This window comes from Cucumis sativus, chromosome 6, assembly GCF_000004075.3.
Source record: "Cucumis sativus cultivar 9930 chromosome 6, Cucumber_9930_V3, whole genome shotgun sequence".
Taxonomy (NCBI): domain Eukaryota; kingdom Viridiplantae; phylum Streptophyta; class Magnoliopsida; order Cucurbitales; family Cucurbitaceae; genus Cucumis; species Cucumis sativus.
The window spans coordinates 27,262,240-27,286,483 of NC_026660.2; the positions used below are offsets into that span (position 1 = coordinate 27,262,240).

Sequence of the window (24,244 nt, forward strand, 5' to 3'; positions counted from 1 at the left end):
TTAATGTGTATAAACACCGACATAAAAATAGTTGAATTTGGAATGTAAATAAATATTGTGATTAAGAGCGTTTAAGCATTAAAAGATATATTTGGCCACGCCTGTTATGTTAAATCAATTTTGTATCTATTTATTAGCCATCTCTCAATAGTCAATAGTACTCTTTTTTTTTATTATATATACAAAAAGCAATACACAATTTAAAACGACTCTTATGATAAGCTTTAGCATTAAGCAGATTTGATGGCTGCTGCCTGCTGGTGAAAACAGTATTTATATTCTAATAGTACACCACAATTTATTTATTACATATTTGTGGTTTCATTTCCTTGTTTTGATAATATAATAAATATCCAATGCTTAAAAAATAAAAAGAGAAAACAAATAAAATCACAGATATACGGTTTGACTTTTCTAGCCCTTATTTGTAAATTTCAAGTAAGCTTTGCTTTTCTCATTGGTCTTCAAAATATTCCTACCTTTTGCATAGTTATTTGTATTAATCTATTTTAAAAGCATTATTCCATTGTCCTAATTTAAACTAATTTCCATATGTTTTAAATCATTTCTGCAATTAAATTTTAACCTCTAAATGTCTCTTTTATTATTACGAATAAATACTTTTAAAAATATGAAATAGATGAGAAATAAATTAAGGTTATCCATTAGCTGTCATGATGAGTCACCGAAGTTTGGCTTCGTCACAAATCCGATCCAGTAAAACGTGGACAGCTGGAAGGATCTTTTTCGCACGTGTCAATTGGAGAAAACCCTAACCCCTAACCCGAAGCCGTCGATTAAACTTAACCCAGGTTATCCTATAACGACGCCGTCACACCCGATCCCTATCACTCCGTTTTACCACGCGCAGCCTTCTTCGTTGGCAGAGGCGGTTCCACTGCTGGCGCCACCCTCTTCTTCCGCCGTACTCTGCATCCCTACCCTTCCCGCCTCCGCTGCCGGCTCACAACCGCCACACTCGCCTTCACACACACACTTAATTGGTTTTTGTGAAGCTCGTGGTTTCCTTTCTCAGCCGCAGATATTGGATTTGGATTTCGAGAGGTCCAGAATCCGCAATTCTCAACCGTTGATCTTCCAGTCAACTACCTACATACAGACACGCCTTCCACCTGGACTTCCACATCATTCATCTCAAACCTTCTTGCGCCATGGAAGCAGGTCTCTCTCTCTCTCTCTAGAGTTATAATTTCTTCCTACACAGACACGTAGTGTATTGGAACATTTGGTCCTATTTGGTTTTAATTTTTTGTTTCGTTTGCTAATGTCTTCTTATCTACTTGTCTTTTATATTCGAATTGAACTTGATTGTTCTTGGGATGCGAAATTATCTCGGCCGTCTTGTGGTTTCTGGACTCATTTCAACTTCTTTTTCTTACCAATCCAATTGTTTTTCGTTTCACTAATCCCTTCTTTACTTGATGACGACTTCAATTTCCCCCTTGATATGTGGCCATCAGGGTTTAATTCGACGATTTATGGAGTCCGCCGCTGGAATTTTATTACCTTTTTTACTTTTAAGGAAATTTTTTGTTTTGCTCGAATGATTTTACCCATATGTTTTGGGATTGCTGTAGATTGGAAGCTGTGTTCTTATAGGTAGGTGTAGGTATTATATTTTAGATTTCCGATTTGGGATGTAAATTACATATGTAGAAATATGATCGATCGCATTATTTTTCGGCGTTTGTCCTGGAACCTACGATTAGGGATTTGGAAGAATTGAGGCCTGAGACAGAATGGCATTAATTTCTATGATTAGAGAAATTTATTGATGATAAGGCGTCTACAGGGGTGAGTGAAACTATTGGAATGCTCACTAATTCCAGGAAGTAGATCCTTATTTAGAAATCTGGTGTCTAATATTATGATTCGATTTGCTGCAATCTAAATAGATGTTGTCTATTTTCACTCTCGCGTTGTAGAATGATCTTCATCCTATTGCATCTTATTGACTTTGTTGATTGGTTGTGTTCCAGTCCAACTACGAATTTGTTATTGCATGACGTACTTACGGAATGAAATTATTCTGTTGTTTCCTAAATTAACAACTCGGAGTGCGTCTCTCATTCATTGTAGTTTGTAACTGATTATCAGGTTGGTCATAGAAATCATCAGGACACGGGACTGCTACTTGATAATTGTTGAATTATAGTGGTTTGGTTTCAGCTTTGGTTGATGGGGACAGGGGAAGAGGGCACGCCTTCTAAAACTTCCAAACCTCCCTCTTCATCCCAGGTGATATAACCTTCCTTCCTTTTGCCTGTTTTCATTCCCAAGTTGTTCATATGTTGATATTTTTTTATTTATTACGCACAGGAAATAGCTCCAACACCTTCATATCCTGATTGGTCAAGCTCAGTGCAGGTCTATATGGTTTTTTGATTTCATACTAATTGCTGTTTGAATTCATTAAACACCTAGAATAGTATAATTCAAACACTTAGAATAGTAACTATGGTGTGGATGAATACTGCTGGCTCAAAGTGTAGCCTCTTCTGTAACTGTAGGCTTATTATGGTGCTGGTGCTACTCCACCTCCCTTCTTTGCATCTACTGTTGCTTCTCCAACTCCGCACCCTTACCTCTGGGGAGGTCAGGTAATTATAATTTTCTATTATCCCACAAAATTTTATGGAGTTCGATATTTTCCAGAGTGGACAGGACAATAGTGTTGCTATTTTCTTAATTTTATGTTAACATTTTTCAGCATCCTCTGATGTCACCTTATGGGACTCCAGTACCTTATCCAGCTATATATCCTCCTGGGGGAGTTTATGCCCATCCCAATATCACTGTGGTAATCACCATTTTACGTGATGGACTAGTGGATTTTATTTATATTCAAATCAGTGGATCTTTTTTTCTTTATGGTTTGTCTTAATATCATTTGCTCTTTGCCTGATCATTCCTTCTTAAATACCCACATAATCATTAAACTAGAATAGAAGGATCAAGTTGGATCTTGATATACTTTTTTTTTTTTTTTGTAGACTCCTGGCTCTGTACCAATCAATGCTGAATATGAAGGGAAATCCCCTGATGGAAAAGAAAGGGTCTCAAAAAAATCCAAGGGCATGTCAGGAAATACTGCTTCAGGTGGCGGTAGGACTGGGGAGAGTGGAAAGGTGGCTTCAAGTTCTGGAAATGATGGTGCTTCTCAAAGGTGTTTTAACTTGAGGCTTGGTGCAGGTTGTATTTTATTTTTAAATTGACCTTATCTGATTAAGAATTTCTGGTTTTCACAGTGCTGAAAGTGGTACCGAGGGCTCATCAGAGGGCAGTGATGAGAATGGTAACCAACAGGTACGGGCCTTTTTTCTTAATGATCTTTCAATCATCTGTACTGCAACTACAACGACAGCGTCATACTAGTGATAGTATTCCCACCATTTCTTTTCAGGAATTTGCTGCCAACAAGAAAGGAAGCTTCAACCAGATGCTGGCAGATGGTATGGTTTTCAACTTTAATTTAAGTTACACTGCTCATATATGCTGCTATCAATGCTGTAATTGATCTGCAATTTTCAGGAGCCAATGCACAAAACAACACAGGTGGACCAAATGCTAAATCTTCAGTGACTGGGAAACCCATCGCCAACATTCCTGGAACTAATCTGAACATGGGAATGGATTTGTGGAATACCACCAATGCAGGTTCAGGGGCTGGAAAAGTGAGAGGAAATGCTGTCTCATCAGCTATTGTTACTGTACCGATGGTTGGTCGTGATGGTATGATGCCTGAACAATGGGTTCAAGTATGAGCTACATCCCTGAAATAATCTCTCAACTTCTTTTTCCTATTGATATTCTTTTTAAGTCCTTAACTATAGGGGGAATGGATTTATTTATTTTGTTAAACCTTGTTTGACATGTTGACAGACATACCGCCCATAGCAGTTCATTTATTATTTTATACTCTTAATTCGTCATTATTTTACTGTATCCATTCATTGGTAGGACGAACGGGAGCTAAAAAGACAGAAGAGGAAGCAGTCTAACCGAGAGTCTGCCAGGAGATCAAGATTACGCAAGCAGGTATGCATTCTCACGTATGTTAACTTTCACTTCCAATCTTGTTACCATACTGAGCATGATTTATTGACTCATTTTTTCCACTAACATTCATGGAAAAGTTAGAGTATTTACAAGTAGTGGGAAGTCAGCCATGCGAAATGCAATTATTTAGATCACAAAAATGTGGAAAAGTTGGAGTTTGTAAATTCTCGATGTTTCACTTTCTTATGACACACGGAAAATTTCTACTTATATGGTTCTCCTTCTCCGTCCTATTTCTGTATTCTATTCTTTGAATGTCATAACAGAACCAGTGTGAAGTCAAATTAAATAATATAATACATAATTGAACGACATGTCAAATTCTCAGTAGAAGGATTATTCAGGACTCGTAGCAGTGGAAATAAAATATTTTTGAGAAAATCTTTAAGTTTGTCAGAGATATCCATGCAAATCATAATATAGTGAGAACAAAAGGTTTGAATCAATGGGTTTGAATGCTGTTTTTAATGACAGGCGGAGTGTGAAGAACTACAAGCGAGAGTGCAGACATTGAACAACGAAAACCGTACTCTCAGGGACGAGTTACAAAGGCTCTCCGAGGAATGTGAAAAGCTAACATCAGAGAATAGTTCCATCAAGGTCAAATACTCTCCTTCCATTTATGCCTTGTCATTAACACCATCTAATCCTCTCCTGATAGAGAGAGAGAGAGTGATTGAACCCTTTAATTTTTTGAAACAGGAAGAATTGACACGATTTTGTGGGCCAGAGGCATTAGCTAACTTCGAAAAAGGAAACGCTGCACCACCTGCTCAATCTCGAGGCGGCGAAGGCAAAGATTAAGAACATCAATTCCACAACATTCAAAAGCGATGGACTCTGGACTGGGGAAGAGAAAGACCATATTAACTTAAATTTATGATCTTGTTGTAGGAATATAGAAATTTATTTTTCTGACTAGATATACGCTTGACCCTGTTTCAACAACTGTAACATTATAAAAAGAAAAAATTTCTCACTTTGTGGTTTCACTGCACCGTAGAATATGGACAATACGTAGGGATTGATTACAAATACTTGAAATTGCTTGAACTTAATCTATCTACTGAGAAAAAAAGGTTAATATGCTATGAGCCTGACTCAACCTTTACGAGCAGAGCTAACCTACCTACCTAAGGAAATAGGGTTGAGATATTGTGATTAATTACATTGGCGAATAGAAATTGTGGGCAATAATAAGTCAATCATCTATGTCGGAGTCTGTGTATGAGTTTCGATCCTCAATTTGTAGGTTTCTATCCTCAATTTGTAGGCTTCTTCCGGCCTCGTTTGGCCTGGCTGATCCAAGCCTTGATGATCGTTCGTCTGTTCCAGTGGTTCGAGAAAAGACGAAGGTTAAATAATGTATTGGTAAACTAAACAAATAGCAATATTAACCCGACATTGATTACCGGATCTCAATATTTTCATAACAATTGTTCTAAAATACTGAATCTCTGTTTGGTGTCTGCTAATGGTTTTCACCTGCAGGTAAAAGGCGACGACCTTTTAAATCTCCTGCTGTAGCATTTAAATTGTGAACAGAGGAGACAGTGAATACAAATCTTGAAATTCTTTATAATAGGTTGGATGGTTTAAGCTCACGAAGAACAAAAATATTTTCTGTGAGGATGAAAGGGATTAAGCTCACGAAGAACAAAAATATTTTCTGTGAGGATGAAAGGGATTAAGCTCACGAAGAACAAAAATATTTTCTGTGAGGATGAAAGGGATTAAGCTCACGAAGAACAAAAATATTTTCTGCGAGGATGAAAGAGATTAAGCTCACGAAGAACAAAAATATTTTCTGTGAGGATGAAAGGGATTAAGCTCACGAAGAACAAAAATATTTTCTGTGAGGATGAAAGAGATTAAGCTCACGAAGAACAAAAATATTTTCTGCGAGGATGAAAGAGATTAAGGTCATGAAGAACAAAAATATTTTCTGTGAGGATGAAAGAGATTCGTGAGAGACTATAAGATGGAAGACTTACCATTTCATCCGAAGCATACCCTAAAATCCAATCCACTTTTCCTTGATGCTTCAGGAGAAAAGGACGCAGGTAGTTCATGTATAGTTTTTTTGCCCCCTGGAAAATAAAAGGCAAGATGAATCGACAGTGTTAAAAATAGGATAAAAAAATAATAGAGCATGATAATAATCATAAACGTTGATATATTTAAGGTGTTCATTGGTAATATCGTCAACAACAAAAGCTCGCTCTAGGCAGTTTGGGAAGGGGAAGTGCTTGAGAAAATCCACAATCCACTTGAACTGTTGTCCTAAATAACATAAATACAGCTAGGTCGCAAAACCCCACAGTTGCCTCGTCCTAAATAGGTGTGCATTAAATGCAAATATTAGCGGGAGTATTCTCGAGTATTCTCAAGTGCTCGAAGTTCTTCTCAATTTTTCGGCTTATTTGTTTAAATGTTATGGCTAGGAGTCGTTCAAAAGGTGTATTTTGGTTTAGATGTTCCTGAAATATACTATATAATTACATCCCTTCCCCCCATCTTTTCTAATTGTAACTGTGTGGTTTGTGATTAAATCAGACTTTCGTTTCCTAGGGATAGTCAGATCTAGAAATTAAGAAACCAATAATACTTACACTAGTTGCCGGTAGCTGGAGCCAAACAAGAAACGCAAACTTCAGATGATAGTACACTGGAACCCTGCAATAGCACAGCAGATAAAAAATACTGCACGATCAGTATCAGCATGGATATGCCTGCTACCAGTACTTCATATCAAGTTCTAGACTATAAAAAGATATAATGGCAATCTAACAAAGCTTACAACTTATAAAGTACAAAAATACACTTCAATCTTTCTAATAACTATAGTTATTGCCCATCATTTATGGTTTAAAAGAAGAAACGTGTTTGAGGTTAACATAATTTCAATTTAAGCTAGCAACTCACAAGTACAAAAAAAATTCATATTTAAGGAGCTCACTCATCAACAAGGCCCGAACTTGACAGACTACACCATTCATTTGATGGGGGAAAAAGGGGAAAAAGAAAAAATAATAATAAAATAAAATGTATAAGTGTTGAAGAATGATACCATGAAAGAAATTTGTCCGAGTACGCTTCAACAAGGCTTAAAGATCCATAGGCTTTATTAATGTAAATACAGAAAAGATTAGTGCCTTTGATATCAGACGAAGGTTATATACAGCATAATTTCTTGAAAGGTAACAGAATTAGTGCAACAATTCAAGTATCTAAATCCACATCCTTATTCCACCCCATAATGTTAAGTGCTGGGACATTAGACAGAAAATAGAGGCATATGCTTAGTACTCATATAACATTACAAATTATTAGTAGAATAAAAAGTAAAAAGAAAACAAAAAGATTTTACGATCTACCACGTCCGTGAAATACAACAAGTATGAACAAGCCAGACTAAATTAGTTACAAGTCATACATTTGTCAACTATGAATAGATGTAAAAAGATTAGTCTGCAATCTCTCCCTGCATTCCAGAATTAGTGCAACAATTCAAGTATCTAAATCCATGGACAACTAACTCACAAAATTTTGTCCTTTTACTTTTTTCTCGTGCCCCAATGGAAACTACAACCCTACAACTCCAAGAGGAGAACTAACTGGAAAAGTTCAAAATAAATAACGGAGCTTGCATATTTCTCCATAACACCATTGAGATGAGAATTCAATGTTTGAAAAACCAAGGAAACCAACACTCCTAGCAAAGATAGATGTGCTACTCCTTTTGTTGTCAATTGGTCTTGACATGAAAAACAATCCATTGTTTGAAATTTAAAATCGAAAAAGTTAAAAAGACATTTTTTTAAGAAGCTAAAGAATGAAGATCATCGAAGGAGAAAACTGAAAAAATACTTTTCCAACCTGCCCAATAAATAAGCCACTTCTGTTGATCATTCTGATCTTTCTTCTCGATTGCCTTGAAGGTGGAATACACAGGTAAGACGATCCCTATAGAGCAGCTAAACAAGCCAAAAGACAATGAAAAACCAGTAGATAAGGGTCAAGTGACTCATACCATAGATACAGCTAACATTATAAAAGTAGTTCAATTGAAACCACTCTCCTCATCCAAATTTCAGACTTGCATCTCTTACAATTATATTTCTTAAGACAATAATGCTGACCAATGAAGAATAAGTTGAACAAGCGCAAGTAAGAAAAGCGTTAAGACAAATAAGACCAAGTGTTAAAAGGAGTTTCTAATACCATGCCGTACGAACAACAGCATTGGAATTAAGAGGATACAGGAGCAGCTGCAATCCAACCTGCACCAAAGATACCAAATATCATATCTTTCCCACAATCTCAGGTAAATTGAGTGAGCAAAGAACTATTAATCCTACATTTGAGTATTCACCATAACCTTCTAAAAATTGCAACAAATCATTCAAACTCCCATCCCTAACCTTAGCTCAACAGACGCTAATGAAGAGACGGTTAATCCCCCCACAACCCTACCCACTAAAACACATAGCTTCCTGCAATGAAGTTCAAGTGATTTTCCTCCTTGCCAAAAAATACTCATCCTAATAAAATGAAATCCGCATAGGAGATCGGTAAAAGTGAAACATACGGACACCTCTTCCATCCAATCACTAACTGCACACTCCCTTAATCTAAAAGACGTTAATGAAATTCGTGAAACGGTTTTCCTAAAATTGAGAACAATCAAAAGACAAATTGTGGAAGAAGATTAAACAGACAGAGGTAATAGAAAATGAAGATCGAATTAGGGAATTGAAATCGCACCTCGTTGGTGATTACGGAACCGAGAAAAGCCATTAATCGATTGGAAGCAAAATGGGTGCTTAAATGTTCGTCAACAAGAATGAGAAATTCTACGATTCCAAAATCCAAAGAAAAAAAGTTGGGGTTCAAGTAAAAAGTTAATGGATGCCGATCAGTTGAAAAACGTTAAAAATTGATAGGCGCTTCGCAGTTCCTTAATATAGAAACGAAAAATAAAATTATCCCTCTTTTTTTAATGAGGAAAAATAGAATTTATCTTTTATGCATTTTTCATTTAGTTCTTTCATTTTAAAATATAACAATCTTTTATCTTTTTCAAATAAATATTTATCTCAACTCTTATTTGATTCAATACCAAATATGAAAAGTGTTTCAATTTCAACCCAATTTTATCTTTTAAAATCAATATTTCTTTTGCTTATCTATCAAAATAATTAAAACTAACTCAAAATTAGTAAAAATTGTTAATTTTCCTTCCCATTTTTCTTTTATTTATTTTTATTTGATTCAATAACAGATATAAAAAAGATTAGGATAATCTTTAAATTAGTAAAAAGATTTAAATCTTATCAAATAACCATTAAATAAAAATATAGTTTAGATTGGTTAAATTTATAGGTTAATTATTAAAGAATGAAGATGCATTTAATTCACACGTGATTTGAAAATGAATCTATATATTCTTAATTATCAAATTATTAATCTTATCATTTGGAAATTAAAATTAATTTACGTATTAGATTTTAATTTATTTTTTAAATTTGAATTTTTAATTTAAAAACTAAATTAGTTTTGGATCTTAACTTATTTTTAAATTTTGATCTTCCCTCCAAATATGGTGTGTTTTAGATAAAATTTTTCAAATTTTATCTACATTTTATTAATTAAACGATATTTAAAAAAAAAATTGCTAAAATTTCTCATAAGAGAAAGAAAGGGTTTTGTTCTTCCAATGGAAGGTTTTTGTTCCTCAACCGTAAGTGTTTGAGTTTTTGTAAATTATTATTTATGGTTTGTTTTCGTTTTGCTATTTTTTTTAAAAAGCAAAACAGTTTTGCTATTTTTTAAAATAACAACTTTAAAATTTTTATTCACTCTTTTTTTTATTGTGCTAATTACGGAATATTTTTGGTCTATACCTTTTTTAGTTTTTTAAAATAGTTCTTATTTTATATATTTTTTTAAAATAACCTAAAACAAATATAGTATTCTTACGACTAAGAAGAAAATGAAAATTACTGATAAAAACAAATCAGTATAAAATTGTTAAAGCACACAATAAAGATATGTATATACATATGATTACGAGGGTTTTCTAAAGAAATATAATGTGAACGTGTAAATACAAAACTTGCAACATCCAATATTATAATCCTTTTCAGGGGACGTTCGATGCACGTTCAAAATCATATGTATTTTAAATGAAGGAAACATTAATTTTAAATAAAGAATATAAAAAATATAATTAAAAAATGATATAATAATAATAGTTATAAAAAAAACTCCAAAATAAAATAAAATAAAATAATGAAAAAAATGTGTATTTTAAAAAATATTATTGTGGCGTATGTGGAATGACTCCGATAAAACAAGTTTTCAAGATTTTATTTTTATTAACTTTTCAAGATTTGCAACAGTAGCAAAAATGGTGTTTGGAAGTTTGTTGACCGAGATTGTCAGAAATCACACCTAGTGGTCAACCGACGAAGGTGTTGGTGTTTGGAGTTAGGTTGATGAATTTTCTAGATTAAATTAAAAAAAAATGTAATACATAGTCTTGAATAGTGTTTACTATTCAATATCACGAGGAAGAGTGTAGGAAACCTTAGTGAAGATACTTGTTGATCAATGGTAAAGATGATCAACGGACACCAAATTTAAGATGATTGGTTGGTCGTCGTTGACCATCATAGCAATTAGTGGTCAAGGGTTATGGTTATTGATCATTGAGCATCATTACAATCGATTATTAATAGCCATGAGATCGATAATTAACGATAACGATTGGTTGTTGTTGATCAAGATGTTCACCCCACGACAATAATGTCCAAAGTTATAGGCCACACGCAATTGATATCACTAACGATCAAAACAACTGATAATCAATGGTCATGACGATTTAGAGTCGACGGTTAAAATTATTGATAAGATGTTGAAGTGAAAATTTTTCTAAAAAAGATGATATTCAATAATTAAAAAAAACATATTCCAAACCCATTAATTTCAAAAAATTTATTCCAAATGGACAAACATGGATTTTTTTAGCTTCAAACGGCAAACTTCATAATTCCAAATCCATAGACCAAAAGACCTCGAAAGTAAATGTGGTAGTAGATGATGTAGAGTAATCCCATATTATATTTATTTACAGCTATTTATAAATTTTGTACTTTGGGTTAAAACACTTGCAAACTTTGTAGAGTTTAAAAAATACTTCAACTTTTGGAGTGATGTTTAGGAATAATATCCTTGGATGAATTGATTGAAAAAATAACCTTCAAAACTTTGGAAATATGAAGAAATACTCTTCCAAATAATATACATTTATTTTGCTATACTCCAACCTCCTTAATATAGAAATCTCAAGAACCCCAACAGCTTGGACTCAGTCAGCATCCACGTGTTCATTTTTCATGGCACGTGTCTATTTCAAGCGCCACGTAGCCTCACTCCCTTTATCCTCCAACTCTCCTCTGTTATAAAATTATCGAACTTTTCCCATTCATTCAATGCTTCACCTCACACTCCCTTCCCAACGATGAAGAAACACTCAGCAGTTTCAGTTTCAGGATCGTCGTTTTCACCTTCAATTCTTATCCCCATCTTCTTCCTTTTCCTCTCTCTTCCTGCATATGCCGATGACGGGTGGTGGGAAGGAGACACTCCTGTGGTGAAGAGAGCCAATGAAAGAATCCCAATTCTTAAAACAGAGTACGGTGAGATCTCCGCCGTTGATTTCGACGATGGCACTCGATTTGGACGTTACCATCTCCAGTTCATCACATTGGAACCCAATTCACTGTTTCTCCCTGTTCTTCTTCATTCTGATATGGTGTTCTATGTCCACACTGGTATGGTATATGCTCTGTTTGTCGAAAAATTAGAAAAACAGAACGAAATATGAAATGTTGTATGACGAGATTTTTTATTTATTTTTGGTTGTTTTAGGAAGTGGGAGATTGAATTGGTTTGATGACAATGATTTGAAGGAGGTGGATTTACGGCGGGGAGATCTTTATAGGCTTCATCCAGGTTCCATTTTTTACTTGCAGAGTAGCTTAGAGACCGAACGTGAAAAGCTTCGAATTTATGCTCTGTTTTCCAGCACAGATGAAGATTCATTCGTACGTTTAATCAAAATTTATATCATTAAATCACTGAATGTTTGTAAATTGGTTTGAATATCTGACGGTGAGAATGAATTTGATGCATGTCTTTGAAGAATCCTTCCATTGGAGCATACTCCCGCGTCACTGATCTGGTTCGGGGCTTCGGCAAAGAAGTTCTTCGTAAAGCTTTCATGGTATGAATTTGGCCAATCCAACTCACTCCCTAATTAGTTTATAACTGTCAAATTGTCAAAATTTCCATATTACAACTTGTCAATTCAATTATTTTGTTTCCTTTTTGGATCATTTTCTGAACGGTTGTGATAATCTGTAAAAAGGCCCCTGATGAAGTAATAGAGGAAATAATGAACGCTAAGAGGCCGCCGCTTATCGTCCACGCTGCTGCGCCAACTCCGAGCATAAAGGCAAAGTCGTCGTCACCATGGGAATTTGAGGCTCGGTTATTGAAATCTTTCCTAGGAGGAGACGCAAGTGCGATAGAATTCAACAAGAAGAAGAAGAAGAAAGGCATATACAACGTTTATGAAGTAGACCCTGATTTTGAGAATTGCAATGGATGGAGTTTGACTGTAACCAAGAAAAACTCCCATCAATTGAAAGGCTCCAACATCGGCTTCCTCGTAGTCAACCTTACAGCGGTCAGTAATTAAATGTCACTGATTAATGAAAAAACAGAGTGAACAAACAAACAACAGAATTCATTTGCATTTGCAGGGTTCAATGATGGGTCCGCATTGGAATCCGAGGGCGTGGGAGATTGGGATTGTGACATCGGATGAGCCGGGGGTGATTCGTGTAGGGTGTTCGAGCACCTCGGCGAACAGTTCAAAATGCAAGAATTGGAGTTTTGTGGTAGAGAAAGGGGATGTATTTGTAGTGCCAAGGTTCCATCCAATGGCGCAAATGTCATTCAACAACGGAACGTTTGTATTTGTGGGATTTAGCACAACGAATGGACATAACATGCCGCAGTTCTTTGCTGGGAGCAGCTCTGTTTTGAAAATTGTGGACAGGGAAGTATTGGCATGGTCGTTTGATGTGAATGTGACAACGATTGATCGGTTGTTGAAAGCTAGAGTTGAGTCGATTGTTTTGGAATGTACTTCATGTGCTGAAGAGGAAGTAAGGAAAATGGAAGAGGAAGCTGAGAGAGAGAGGGAGGAGGAAGAAGAGAGAAAGAGAGAAGAGGAGGAACGTAGGAAGAGAGAGGAAGAAGAAGAGAGAAAAAGGGAAGAAGAGGAACGTAGGAAGAGAGAGGAAGAGGAAGAGAGGAAACGGGAAGAAGAAGAACGGAGGAAGAGAGAGGAAGAGGAAGAGAAGAAACGGGAAGAAGAGGAAGAGAGGAAGAGAGAGGAAGAGGAAGAGAAGAAACGGGAAGAAGAAGAAGAGAGAAAAAGGGAAGAAGAGGAACGGAGAAAGAGAGAGGAAGAGGAAGAGAGGAAACGGGAAGAAGAAGAAGAAGAGGAAGAGAGGGAGAGAGAAGAAGAGGAAGCACAGAAAGAGGAAGAGAGGAGGAGAGAAGAGGAAGAGAGGAGGAGGAGAGAAGAGGAAGAGAGAAAAAGAGAGGAAGAGGAGAGAGAGAGAGAGAAAGAGAGAGGAGAGGAGGAACAGAGGAGGAGAGAAGAAGAAGAGGAAGAAGAAGAAGAGAGGGAGGCAGAGAGAGAGGAGGAGGAAGCTAGGAAAAGAGAGGAAGAACATCAAAGAGAGAGAGGGAAGAGGCGGAGAGAGGGGGAGGAAAGACAAAGAAGACGGTGGGAGGAAGAGGAAGAAGAAGGTGGAGGAGAGGAGCCGCAGCTGCCACTCGCAGTACTAAGAATTTTGGAACAATGGACTTAACAACTAAACTAGAGAAACACTCTCAATGTCCCTATCCTAATGAATAACTAAGAGATGCAACAAAAAGATGTCACATTTTGTGTTAAAAACTGTTCAAGTTTTCAAGTTTTGTCGTGTAATGAAAGATCTTCATCAACCACGTGAGGCTCTTTGTTTACCTTTTAAGATTTTTTAATTTCTTTAGCCCCTTTTTTTTTTTTTATGTAATTGGATTTGGAATTTCAAATTTCATGATTAAAGTAGTTGTTCAAGCAAGGTCTCGATATTTTTATGAAATTACATCAAAATTTTCAGTAGTTAAATCAAACTTTTAAAGATGAAATTTAATATGCAAACATTTGTATGAATTTTGTGTGTAAGTAATTAAATTTAATTGGCACAAATATGAATGGTTTAGGGTTGTTAGTTGTGTGTGGGGGTAACAGTAAACAACTTTTTTAATGAGGATTCATTGAATCTCATCTCTTATTTCTATTTTGGTTTGAACTTTCTCAATTAGAGATTTCTTTATGTTTTCCCGAGTCAATAAAAAAAAAAAAAAAACATGTTTTTGGAAACTCAAAAGTCTTAAAGATATATATAAGAATTTGATTTTCATGTTACCAAAAGATGGAAACTTGTTTTCTAGTTTCTCGAGTTTTTATTCCATAAAAAGAAACGAACGAGAACATGTTTAAGCAATTGTAAAAGAAAAAAAAACCATTGTTTTTAAAACCAAAATTATCGGGTTTGTAGGTTGTGTTTGATAACTTTGAAACTTAGGTGCACTTTTCTTCATATTTTTACCCTGCTTTTCATCTTCCTTAAATATCAGTTTTCAAGTTTGGATTCCATAAAAAGTAGTAAAAAGAATAACAGAAAATAAATTTATAATGAAAGAAGACTGCCTAACAAAAATAGAGTTAACAATCACTCGACTGTATTCAAAACAACTTTTGTTATACAAAATCAAAGAACATTTTCTTCACCCACGAAGTATTTATGACCTCCATTCTCAAAACCAAAAATAAAAATTGAATAACAAACAAATTAAATGGTTATTAAATAGAATAGACAATTTACTGTTACTTAATTTGTCATTTACTTAATTTGTCATTGCAAAAATGAACTATAATTAAAGTGACTTTATTTTTGCAAATTTTATTATAGTAGTAAGGATAGTAAACTAACCTGACCATAATTGTTTATATGAAAGGTGTAGACCATTTTGGTTTGAAAAAATATGAATGTAAAATAGTAAAATTTGATACTAACTAATCAAATATTTATTAGTAAATAGTGTTGATGGTAACTAATCAAATATTTCTTGGTAATACGAATGTTAGTGAGTCACTTTGCTGCCAAACGAAGTTTTCTCACTTTGATATCTTTATTGAAACACACATCACTTGTAATCTCGTCTTTACTAAAACACAAACTATTATAATCACGTAACTCGTAATAAAAAGTAATGCGACAAGAAGCAATAAAGGATGCTTGGATAAGGATTAGAAAGTGTTTAGGTGGCAGAGAAGAACGTGAGAAACAATGGAGAAAGGGCCCGAAGGCCAGCAGACTAAAAAGTGGCTCTTCTCTTCATACAACTGGTGAAAGAGACATGTCCTAAAGTCTAATAACTTACACAACCAACATTAATTTCCATTCATATTTTATCATCATGTTTAGTGGGTTAATCTCATCAACAAATACCCAATGTGTAATCTGATAACTTCTTATGTTCCTTTAATTAATGGAAACATTCTTTTCTCAAATTACAACTTTACATCTTACCCTCTTCTCCCATCTTTAATAACGGAAACGGAAGGCAACAACAAAAATTAAACCCCCAAAAAAAACTAACTAGTTTTAAATTATTACACCTTGCTTTTTTTAATTGTTTCTATTCATATCTTTGCTCGATATGTCACCACCTCCGTAGGATCCAGTCGTTGTGCCAACATCCATGCCTCCGCCGATCGATGTGATTAGTGCAGCCAATCCTCTGTTGTTGGGGCTACCACCAGCTGCCATACCCAATCCGAGGAAATCAAGAGTAGTGTGTTTCGGAGCAAATAGTGAATGGTTGCCTCTCATTAGTTCTTTCAGTCCAGAGTTCCCATCGCAAGGGAGTCCAAGCCCAAGCCCTGCAGCGATTGAGATTCCATCTGGTTCAACTTGCCTTTGATTCCATGGCGAGCTCTCTTGTGGCGTAGCCGAAGAGGAGGATGGTACTAAGCCTAAACCGCGAAGGAATGAGGCATTTGAAGCTGCCGCTCCCATTTGAGCAGCCTTTTGTAGTAATGCAGTGGCGGACATTGCAGGTTGCGGAGCTGGTGTGTACTGTCGGAGGTCTTGGCTAGCAGCCCCAAAAATTGATGCCCCGTGGGTAGTTGAAAGACAGAGAGAAATAGGCTCGGTAGACGTCGTTGGAGCATAGTCAGATGAGGGATCCGAACAAGCCATAACATGTATCATGTCAGTAAATGCGGGGGGTTGAGGAGGTTGCAGGCTTATGGATGTAGTTGTGGAAGCAAACAAGCTAGCAAATCGACTACTCGAACTGCTGTTGCTGCTCGGACTCTTGCTGCTGCTGCAGCTACCACTCATGCCCGTGGTAACAGGTGCTTCTTCATTATATTGGGATGGATTCTCCGATTGATCTACAAGGAAAAACAAAAATTAACAGAAGGGAAAGGATGGGAAAAGAAAAGAAGTCACTGAGCTACATAAAATCAGTGCTAAACATTTGGGGGAATTCTTTAAGAGAAAGGCAAAGAAGAAGAAAAAAGGAAGCAGAAAAAGCAGAATCATCAATCATTTTTTAAAAACTAAAAAAGCCTTCTTTTCACCTCACGCCCATCTTTTAGCTTTTTCAACACTGAGGGATCTCTTTAACAAAAGTTATGAATCTCATAGTTGACAGTAAGTAATCCAGAAAAGTTCATTTTTAATTGCTCCCAACTCAAATCATTCTCCAGTCCTATATCATTAAATCCAACTGCTCAGAAAATTTACCCAGATGGAAACAAAGAAACAACAACAGACAAAACACAACACTACAATCCAAGGTTTCCACATACTGAGAAACAAACAAAGAACATACAAATTTTGTTCTGTTCATTTCATTGGGACAAAGTACAATACACGACAAAGCTAACTGCGGAAGCAGAGCAGTTGTTGACCTTACCTTGACTTTGAATCGGCAAAACGGGAGGAGATAGAACACAAGCTGATTGAGGAGGAGATGCAGCCGCCGGAGGTGACGGCGGCGGAGATAGCTTTGGATTTGGCTCCACCGGCTCCACCGCTTTCTGAGAAGAATTAGAAACCGGTTTGTCCACCAACGACTGAGGCTGAGCTTTTGCACTTTCCTCTGCCAATGCATCACAGAAAGCTCTATGGGTAATGAAGCTATCCCTTCTACAAAAAGTGGAAGAACAAAAAAAACCCAAATTAAAAAACAGAACATAAAAAACAGAGTAAAAGTAAAGAAAAGGAGAGGAATTACGAACCTGGAAAAAAGAGTACCACAATCGCATTTGTATTCTCTAGTACCACAAATTTTGGAATGGGCTTTCCAATCAGACTGAACGGCGTATTTCTTCGAACACTTATCGCATTTCCACTTCTTCTCACCATGCTTTCTGCAAAAGTGCTTCTTAATCCCAGTCAAATCCCCCAGAGCTCTAGAAGGATCGTGATGAACACAAGAAGTCTCAGGGCAAACATAGACCTTCTTCTTCACCTCATTACTAGACCTTTGCCGGAGCTTCCATGGAAGATTATGACCACGCCGATGAAGCTGCAGATTCTGATCCCTCTGAAACCCTTTGTTGCAAATCTCACAAACAAATCGATTGGTGGCCAAAAGGGTCTTCGGGGAGAGAGCAATCACTTCCGCATCCGGATCTGGCCAAAATCAAAGTTCCAATTGAACAGTCAAAACACCCCAAGTTCAAAAACAAAAAAACAAAAAAAAAACACAAAGTAATAAGATAGTACCTGGCATTCCGGGTAGATTTCTTTTTTTCTTAACGGTGGATTTGGGCGGCGGATCGGTGTTTCCAAGGGAAGAGACAGTAGGTTCCCCGGAAACCGACGGGGAATTCTCTAAATCGGCTGGCATGAGTACGTATAGCAAAAATTAAAATTAAAATTAAAAATCAAGAGACTTAAAGAGGAAGATTCAGAGCATTTATCAAAAGGAAAAAAAAAATCTTCTTTTTGCGATTGAAGGGGACAGCAAATTTCGTTGTTCTAGGGTTTTCTTTTGGGTTTGGTTCGCTCCTAATCTCTAGCAGTCAAGTAAGTTTAATTTACCCAACAAACAAAACAAAAAAGGCAATGATTAAAAAAAACACCACCGCCAGCAGCAGCAGCAGCAGAGAGTACGGTGATGGAAAGCGGCGGCGGTGGAGGAGAAAGAAGAAATTTTGGTTAAGAGAGGAAAAGGAGAAGGAAAAGGAAAAAGGAGAGATTGTAAGTCTGAATCAGCAGAGGAGAGGAAGTAGCCGACTACGCGATGACTTTGGGTTTGGGTTTGCCTTTTGATTTCAGGAAAAAAAAAAATATATTAAAAAAAAAAAGAGTTTTTATAATAAAATTAATTAGATAGGATTGGGACTTGTTGATGAAGTTTCCAATTTGGGAGCGAGCCCACTTGTCGTTTCGTAACTTTGCCCATTTTCATATACTCCCACTACGACCTAACACTCGCCCTTCCTCTATTTTTGTTTTTAATCACCTTTATTCTCTCACTCTTCCTTTCTTTTTCTAAACAAATTCAATATTCTTACTCTTAATTAATATGCATAATTCACATTTTAACTTTCTTTCAAAAAAAAATATATATAGCCTTCAGAATATATATAGACTTATAAACTTCCCTTCTTCTTTCGCTCCTAAGTTCTATACTTCCATAAATTCACAACTATTCAACTTCTTACCTCAAACACTTATTAATCAATTTTGATCATACAAATCTATAATCTTTATATTTTAAAATTTTATGATAATTTTCCAAAAAAAAAAAAAGTGTTTTAAGTTTAATTAATTATTTGTCTAATACCTCAATTTCAAATTCAACCAATTAATTTGGTCCTATATATATAATTTGGTCCTATATATATATATATATAGGTTATAGTATAATTTTGGTTGGTATTATTGAAAAGAAAAAATGGTTAGCATAGCTACCAATTTATCTCATTTTAGTTTGCATGATTTTAAACAACATCTATTTTGGTTGGTTAGTTTTTATATGATTTTAGTTTGGATACATTTAAGATATCAACTTGTGTTCGTGTACTTTTAGGATGTAACTATTTATTTCTCCTAATTTCCTTTTTTGATTTCAATCATAATTTTGAGGTGCAACTATGCAAAGTTAATAATAAAGCATTTTTGTTGTAGGTAGAATTTATAATTTTATAAATTAATAATAATGAAAAATAATCAAATAGGTCTATGGGTTTTTTTTTTTTTGGGTCTGATAAATTTTCAAAATATACAATTTGCATCTAATAAATCTATTAACTATTTAAAATGTTAAAAGCTGTATATATATATATATATATATATTATACATTAAATTTAACTATACATCCAATAAATATTACTGGACATTTTTTTAAAATTAACCTATCAATTAAATAAAAATTTGTTTGTTTAATAAAATGACTGTATTTAAACATTCTAACCTTTTTAGATCTGGCTTATTAAAGTTTAAATTAAAACTCTAGAGATTAACTTTTAATTTATTTGTTCAAAGTACCACTTGTAATTTAATCTTCATTTAAATATGTAATATGTAATGCACTAATATATGATACGTGGATTAAGTTAGGTTAGTTAGAAAATTACTATAAAGTTTTAATTTATACACAAGTATTCTGATAAACATATTAACAAAAATGGATGATGTATTAAATTAGCAACAAATTTGTTAAAGCAAAACATAGCTCAATTATAATTGACGTGATCCACCATCTTCGTGGTAGGAGTTTCAAATCTTCCAATAAATCAAGATCTAGATATATATATATATAAGTGATGACAATTATCTATTCAAAAGCAAAATCATAAGTTATACCTATGAATATTAGTGAATCAAATATTAGGTTTTTACGAGAATAGTAATAATAAAATAAGTGTTTCGAAATAAATTTATATTGTAAGGTATTATTTTGTTATTTTTAAAATTTAAAGCGGGATTTGAGTATTCTTCTACTAAGTTAATTGGAAACATATTTAGTTTATAAATCTTTCTAAATATATCTTTAGTACCTACTACAATTTGAATTGCATTTGAACATAACTAAAGTTGAACCTTTTAAGATTTTAAGTTGATTTAGATGAAAGTTATGGTAAATTATCATTTAGTGTAAATTGATTGATTTATGATAAAGTAACTGTATAGTATTTGTAGAAAGAAAAAGAAAAAGAAAAAAAGATGTTAATTAAGGTGAGGCATTATTGTTAATTAGATAGTGGATGAGAGTGAGATTAATTGTAAAGGATGAGGAGGCAAATAATAGATTTTGAGGAAAGAAAGAAGCATATATTATATTGGTGGAGATGAAAGTAATGAAGGCAATTCAAAGAAAGAGTGACCATTGATGTCCATTCATATTTTATTCCACCAATAATATCCTTCAACCATCGTTGAATGAACCTTCTTACCTTTCCTCAACACTAATTCCAGTATTCCATCCAAAAACACCCACATGTCTATACATTCACACACACACACACATATACTTTCTTCTTTTTAATTTCGATTTCAATCTTTTTCTAATGATAAGGAAAAGTTCATTTTAGTGCATCTCCGTATTATATAATACGTACACACTTACATCTTCTTCTAAACTTTTGTATCGTTTAAAATAATGTGTCACTTAAACATAGATTAAAGTGAAGTTTAACCTTTATGTATTAATTAAAATATATGGTTATAAAAATTGAGTTTTAGTTTGATCAAAGTTTCTCCATCTATTTATGAAAAGATAAAACACCCACTCTTATATATATATTTGGTTATATATAGTTTGATGATAATCCCAAAGAATGAGTTCGCTTAATTAAAAGATTATATGAACTAACTCAAGTTTTCAAAACTCACGTTGTATAGTTTTTTGTACATGATTTGTTGATGTCAAACTTTAAATAAGAGACAATGCACTTGATCTACATATGATAACAACAGTAAATGTGAGTTTTGTAAGAAAAAAACGTGATTTGTTAGATGAAATTAAGAGTTTATGTTTGCTACACATACACTATGCCTAAGTAAAAAAAGTGGCACATTATGCTCTAAGTAGAAGAACTTTCTTTAAAGTAATGATTTATTGTTTATCGTTTAATTCTAACACAAAGTGTCCATGTCATTTTAAATAAATTCATGCTATCCATTTATCAAATTTGGATGTTTGACATCCGCCTCATCCTTGGTCAAGGTCGAGGTGGCCAGTTTGGGTCTTGATCCAAACTCCTCACTCTTGATTGAGTCCTAATTAATTGTGGTTTTATGGCTAAGTTTTTGTCATTTTCTAGATTTTAAAATAATCGTGTATATCACAAAGTCGATTATGCTCTCTAGTCCAAAATCACTCATAACAATATTAAATTTGTTTTATTAATTACGTAAACCTACAACGAAAGCTATTAAATTTCAATAGTGATTTTCTTTTCGCGGGTAAAAGTGCTATTTATTTTCGTCCTTCTCCAATTCACTATATATATTTATTCAAGTATATACTAAGAATATCTAATCTTACTTTTTGTTCCTCCAACTTAAAGAAGAGAAAAAAACATTGACCTACAATTAATTTTGAAAATACTAAAATGGATAAAAGGTCTCCACTTCCTTCTCCATCCCTCTTTGAACTAAAAAAAATTATCTTAAATTAAATTAGTACTTTATTTGGATTTGAAAAAAAATGTGTTTTTTTATCCAACAAACACAGATCGGTTTAAAAGTTGAAGTGAATTGCAATATATATATATATATATAATATTTATATATAATTGAAGATATATATAAAATGGAAAAGAAAGCAGTTGCTAAGCATCATCATATCCCATTATATAAAAGTCTCTCACAAAGTTGAAAACAGTTTTTTCCCCCAAAACAAAAAGTGAAAAGCCAAAATAAAATTATAATAGATTTATTGACTTTATAAACCTGATGATGTGTTCTCATATTATTGGCCACCAAATCCCATTTGTGAATTTTGAATTATACTTCAGATCTCATCTAAGTATATTCATTCACATTAATACAAAAACGAAATAAAAAAGTTTAAAGTATACACCAACCAAACTCATTATATATTTATTTGTTTATATAGAAAAATATCCTTACCATCTTTTTATTAAAAAAATGTTGAAAAACAAGTACTTGTTTAGTAACTTCCTTTTATTATAAATTTTATGTTGTATAAGTTACTTCCATCACTAAAAACTATTTATTAAAATTTGAAGTTTTTAATACTGTGTCTAATTCGATTGTAAATTATTTACGTTTAAAAAGCTTAATGACTAAAATTTGTAAGTTTTGAAAAAATGTTTCACGGAAATTACAGATTAAAGAACCGACTAACCATAATGCAACCATCAAATATTAGATTTCTTGCTTAACCTAAATAATGTATGTAATATTAGGATTAGAGTCATTAAAAAATTAATTGAATTTAAATGAAAAACATTTTATATTGATTGTGTACGTATCAAATATTTGAATTTTTTAACGGTAGTTTTTGCAATTTTTTCTAAATTAAATAAAAGATATATGGAGGGAGAGTTGGAATTCAAATTTTGTTTTAAAAATTTAAATAAATTTTTTGTTTGTTAAAGTAGGGTAAGACACTCTAATTAATAAGAAACAAAATAAACCATTAATTTAAACCCTGACAACTTGTTCTAAATTCTAAAATTAACAACTCTATTAATTTCAAACCTAGATATTCACAAATAAATCAATTTAAATCATTCATACGAGAAAAAAAAAAAACTCTTACTTCAACTAAAACTTCATACAATTAAATAAATAATTTCACAAAGACGAAAATGAAATGAGGAGTACGAACGGAGAAACAAACCCTAGCTCCATCACACATAACAACATCAAATCTAATAAATTTGTTGACAATAGATTTTATATAAAAAAAGTAAAAATTGAAACATTAACGGTGGAGTTGAAAGATAGATTTGCCACTAAATTAGCAAGTAATTTTGATATTGTCGTAGTTTACATTATACAAAGAACATGGAGTAGTAGACGAAGAGTTAGACCGTTTAGACCTTAAGTAAATATATCGTTGAAGTATAATTAGTAATTTGAAATAGCAAGTAAGGTTATTTTATTATTTTAAAGTTTGGAAGGATAGATTAAAATTCAAATGATTTAATCTTCTCCCTAACAAAGAAGTTTAAAATTACGTATGAAAAAAAACAAATAAACGTGGAAGTGAAATTAAGAAAAGTTGGAAAATGGAGGGATAGAAAAATAAATAGAAGAAAAAAGGGGGGCATGTTTGTGCGAAATATCATAATTGCTAGGGTTGACTTTGCAACAAAACACTAACTTTGTGTTTCCACTTATGATAAGTGGAATCAAATCTTAGCCTTCATCTCCTTCATTAATGCTTCTATGAAAGTGTGGTTTTGTAAATCAATTACATCAATCTTTACTTCATTAATAACCTTAATCTAATTAGCATACAGATATTGATGTTTTATCAAAATAAATATATATTTAAACTTTTCACCCATCAAATCTAGTATAGTTTTTGTGTTCTCGTTTAAAATTTATCTTGAAATAATAATAATAATGTTATATCGCTTCCCATAATCCATTACATTTACCTTAATTGATTTTCTATAGTATGAAATTACAGACTATATATTAATCAATTTTCGTACTATTCAAAACTTGTTCTCTTATAAAGTAAAGAATAAACATTACTTTATCTCATTTTGAGAATGTATCAATCAAATCATCATCGTTCCAAGGTCGATAATCAATATTTTCAATCAAGGTAATTTTCTTTTGACATTAAATGTACCATTCGAAAAGGAAACGCAATCTAATATAATCATGATATATGAAAGCAAACTAATTAATTATAAACTTGTAAAAGAAAACTATAGGGGTTTGGCCTAATAACATGTGGATGAGAAAGAGGGTGCAATGAATGAATAATTGAGTGAGAATTGATGGGTGTAAGTTTTTA

The 24,244-nt window shown here is 33.6% G+C and overlaps 4 protein-coding genes across 9 annotated transcripts; 2 read left to right on the plus strand and 2 right to left on the minus strand.

Annotated features, from left to right (window-relative positions):
* Nucleotides 1-822: 822 nt before the first annotated feature.
* On the plus strand, nt 823-5,072 carry LOC101217128 (G-box-binding factor 1). Of its 5 annotated transcripts, XM_031887372.1 has the most exons (13): nt 823-1,182; nt 2,119-2,259; nt 2,341-2,388; nt 2,532-2,621; nt 2,732-2,821; nt 3,015-3,187; nt 3,270-3,327; nt 3,425-3,473; nt 3,553-3,576; nt 3,679-3,779; nt 3,982-4,059; nt 4,555-4,680; nt 4,783-5,072. In XM_031887372.1, the coding sequence occupies exons 2-13, from the start codon at nt 2,200-2,202 to the stop codon at nt 4,882-4,884; spliced, it is 999 nt and encodes a 332-aa protein (XP_031743232.1). In that variant the 5' UTR covers nt 823-1,182; nt 2,119-2,199; the 3' UTR covers nt 4,885-5,072. The 5 variants fall into 5 exon arrangements, with proteins under 5 accessions (XP_031743232.1, XP_031743231.1, XP_011658003.1 ...); XM_031887371.1 differs by having other exon boundaries at nt 824-1,182; nt 2,191-2,259; nt 3,553-3,779; XM_011659701.2 differs by having other exon boundaries at nt 825-1,182; nt 3,553-3,779.
* LOC101217367 (HVA22-like protein k) lies at nt 5,037-9,024 on the minus strand. 2 transcript variants are annotated; one of them, XM_004143454.3, is made up of 8 exons: nt 8,848-9,023; nt 8,305-8,363; nt 7,960-8,057; nt 7,151-7,202; nt 6,693-6,756; nt 6,075-6,170; nt 5,493-5,565; nt 5,037-5,406 (listed from the first exon to the last, which is right to left on the minus strand). In XM_004143454.3, the coding sequence occupies exons 1-8, from the start codon at nt 8,878-8,880 to the stop codon at nt 5,282-5,284; spliced, it is 600 nt and encodes a 199-aa protein (XP_004143502.1). In that variant the 5' UTR covers nt 8,881-9,023; the 3' UTR covers nt 5,037-5,281. The 2 variants fall into 2 exon arrangements, with proteins under 2 accessions (XP_004143502.1, XP_011658002.1); XM_011659700.2 differs by lacking the exon at nt 5,493-5,565 and having other exon boundaries at nt 8,848-9,024.
* A 2,297-nt stretch (nt 9,025-11,321) lies between these two features.
* On the plus strand, nt 11,322-14,152 carry LOC101216660 (vicilin-like seed storage protein At2g18540). The gene is made up of 5 exons (XM_011660188.2): nt 11,322-11,918; nt 12,016-12,191; nt 12,290-12,370; nt 12,515-12,835; nt 12,912-14,152. Exons 1-5 carry the CDS (start codon nt 11,606-11,608, stop codon nt 14,031-14,033), a joined length of 2,013 nt encoding a protein of 670 aa, XP_011658490.2. The 5' UTR covers nt 11,322-11,605; the 3' UTR covers nt 14,034-14,152.
* A 1,512-nt stretch (nt 14,153-15,664) lies between these two features.
* Nucleotides 15,665-18,557, minus strand: LOC101217597 (zinc finger protein GAI-ASSOCIATED FACTOR 1). Its single transcript, XM_004143455.3, has 4 exons — nt 18,015-18,557; nt 17,525-17,921; nt 17,200-17,432; nt 15,665-16,672 (listed from the first exon to the last, which is right to left on the minus strand). The coding sequence occupies exons 1-4, from the start codon at nt 18,136-18,138 to the stop codon at nt 15,903-15,905; spliced, it is 1,524 nt and encodes a 507-aa protein (XP_004143503.1). The 5' UTR covers nt 18,139-18,557; the 3' UTR covers nt 15,665-15,902.
* Between the last annotated feature and the right edge of the window lie 5,687 nt (nt 18,558-24,244).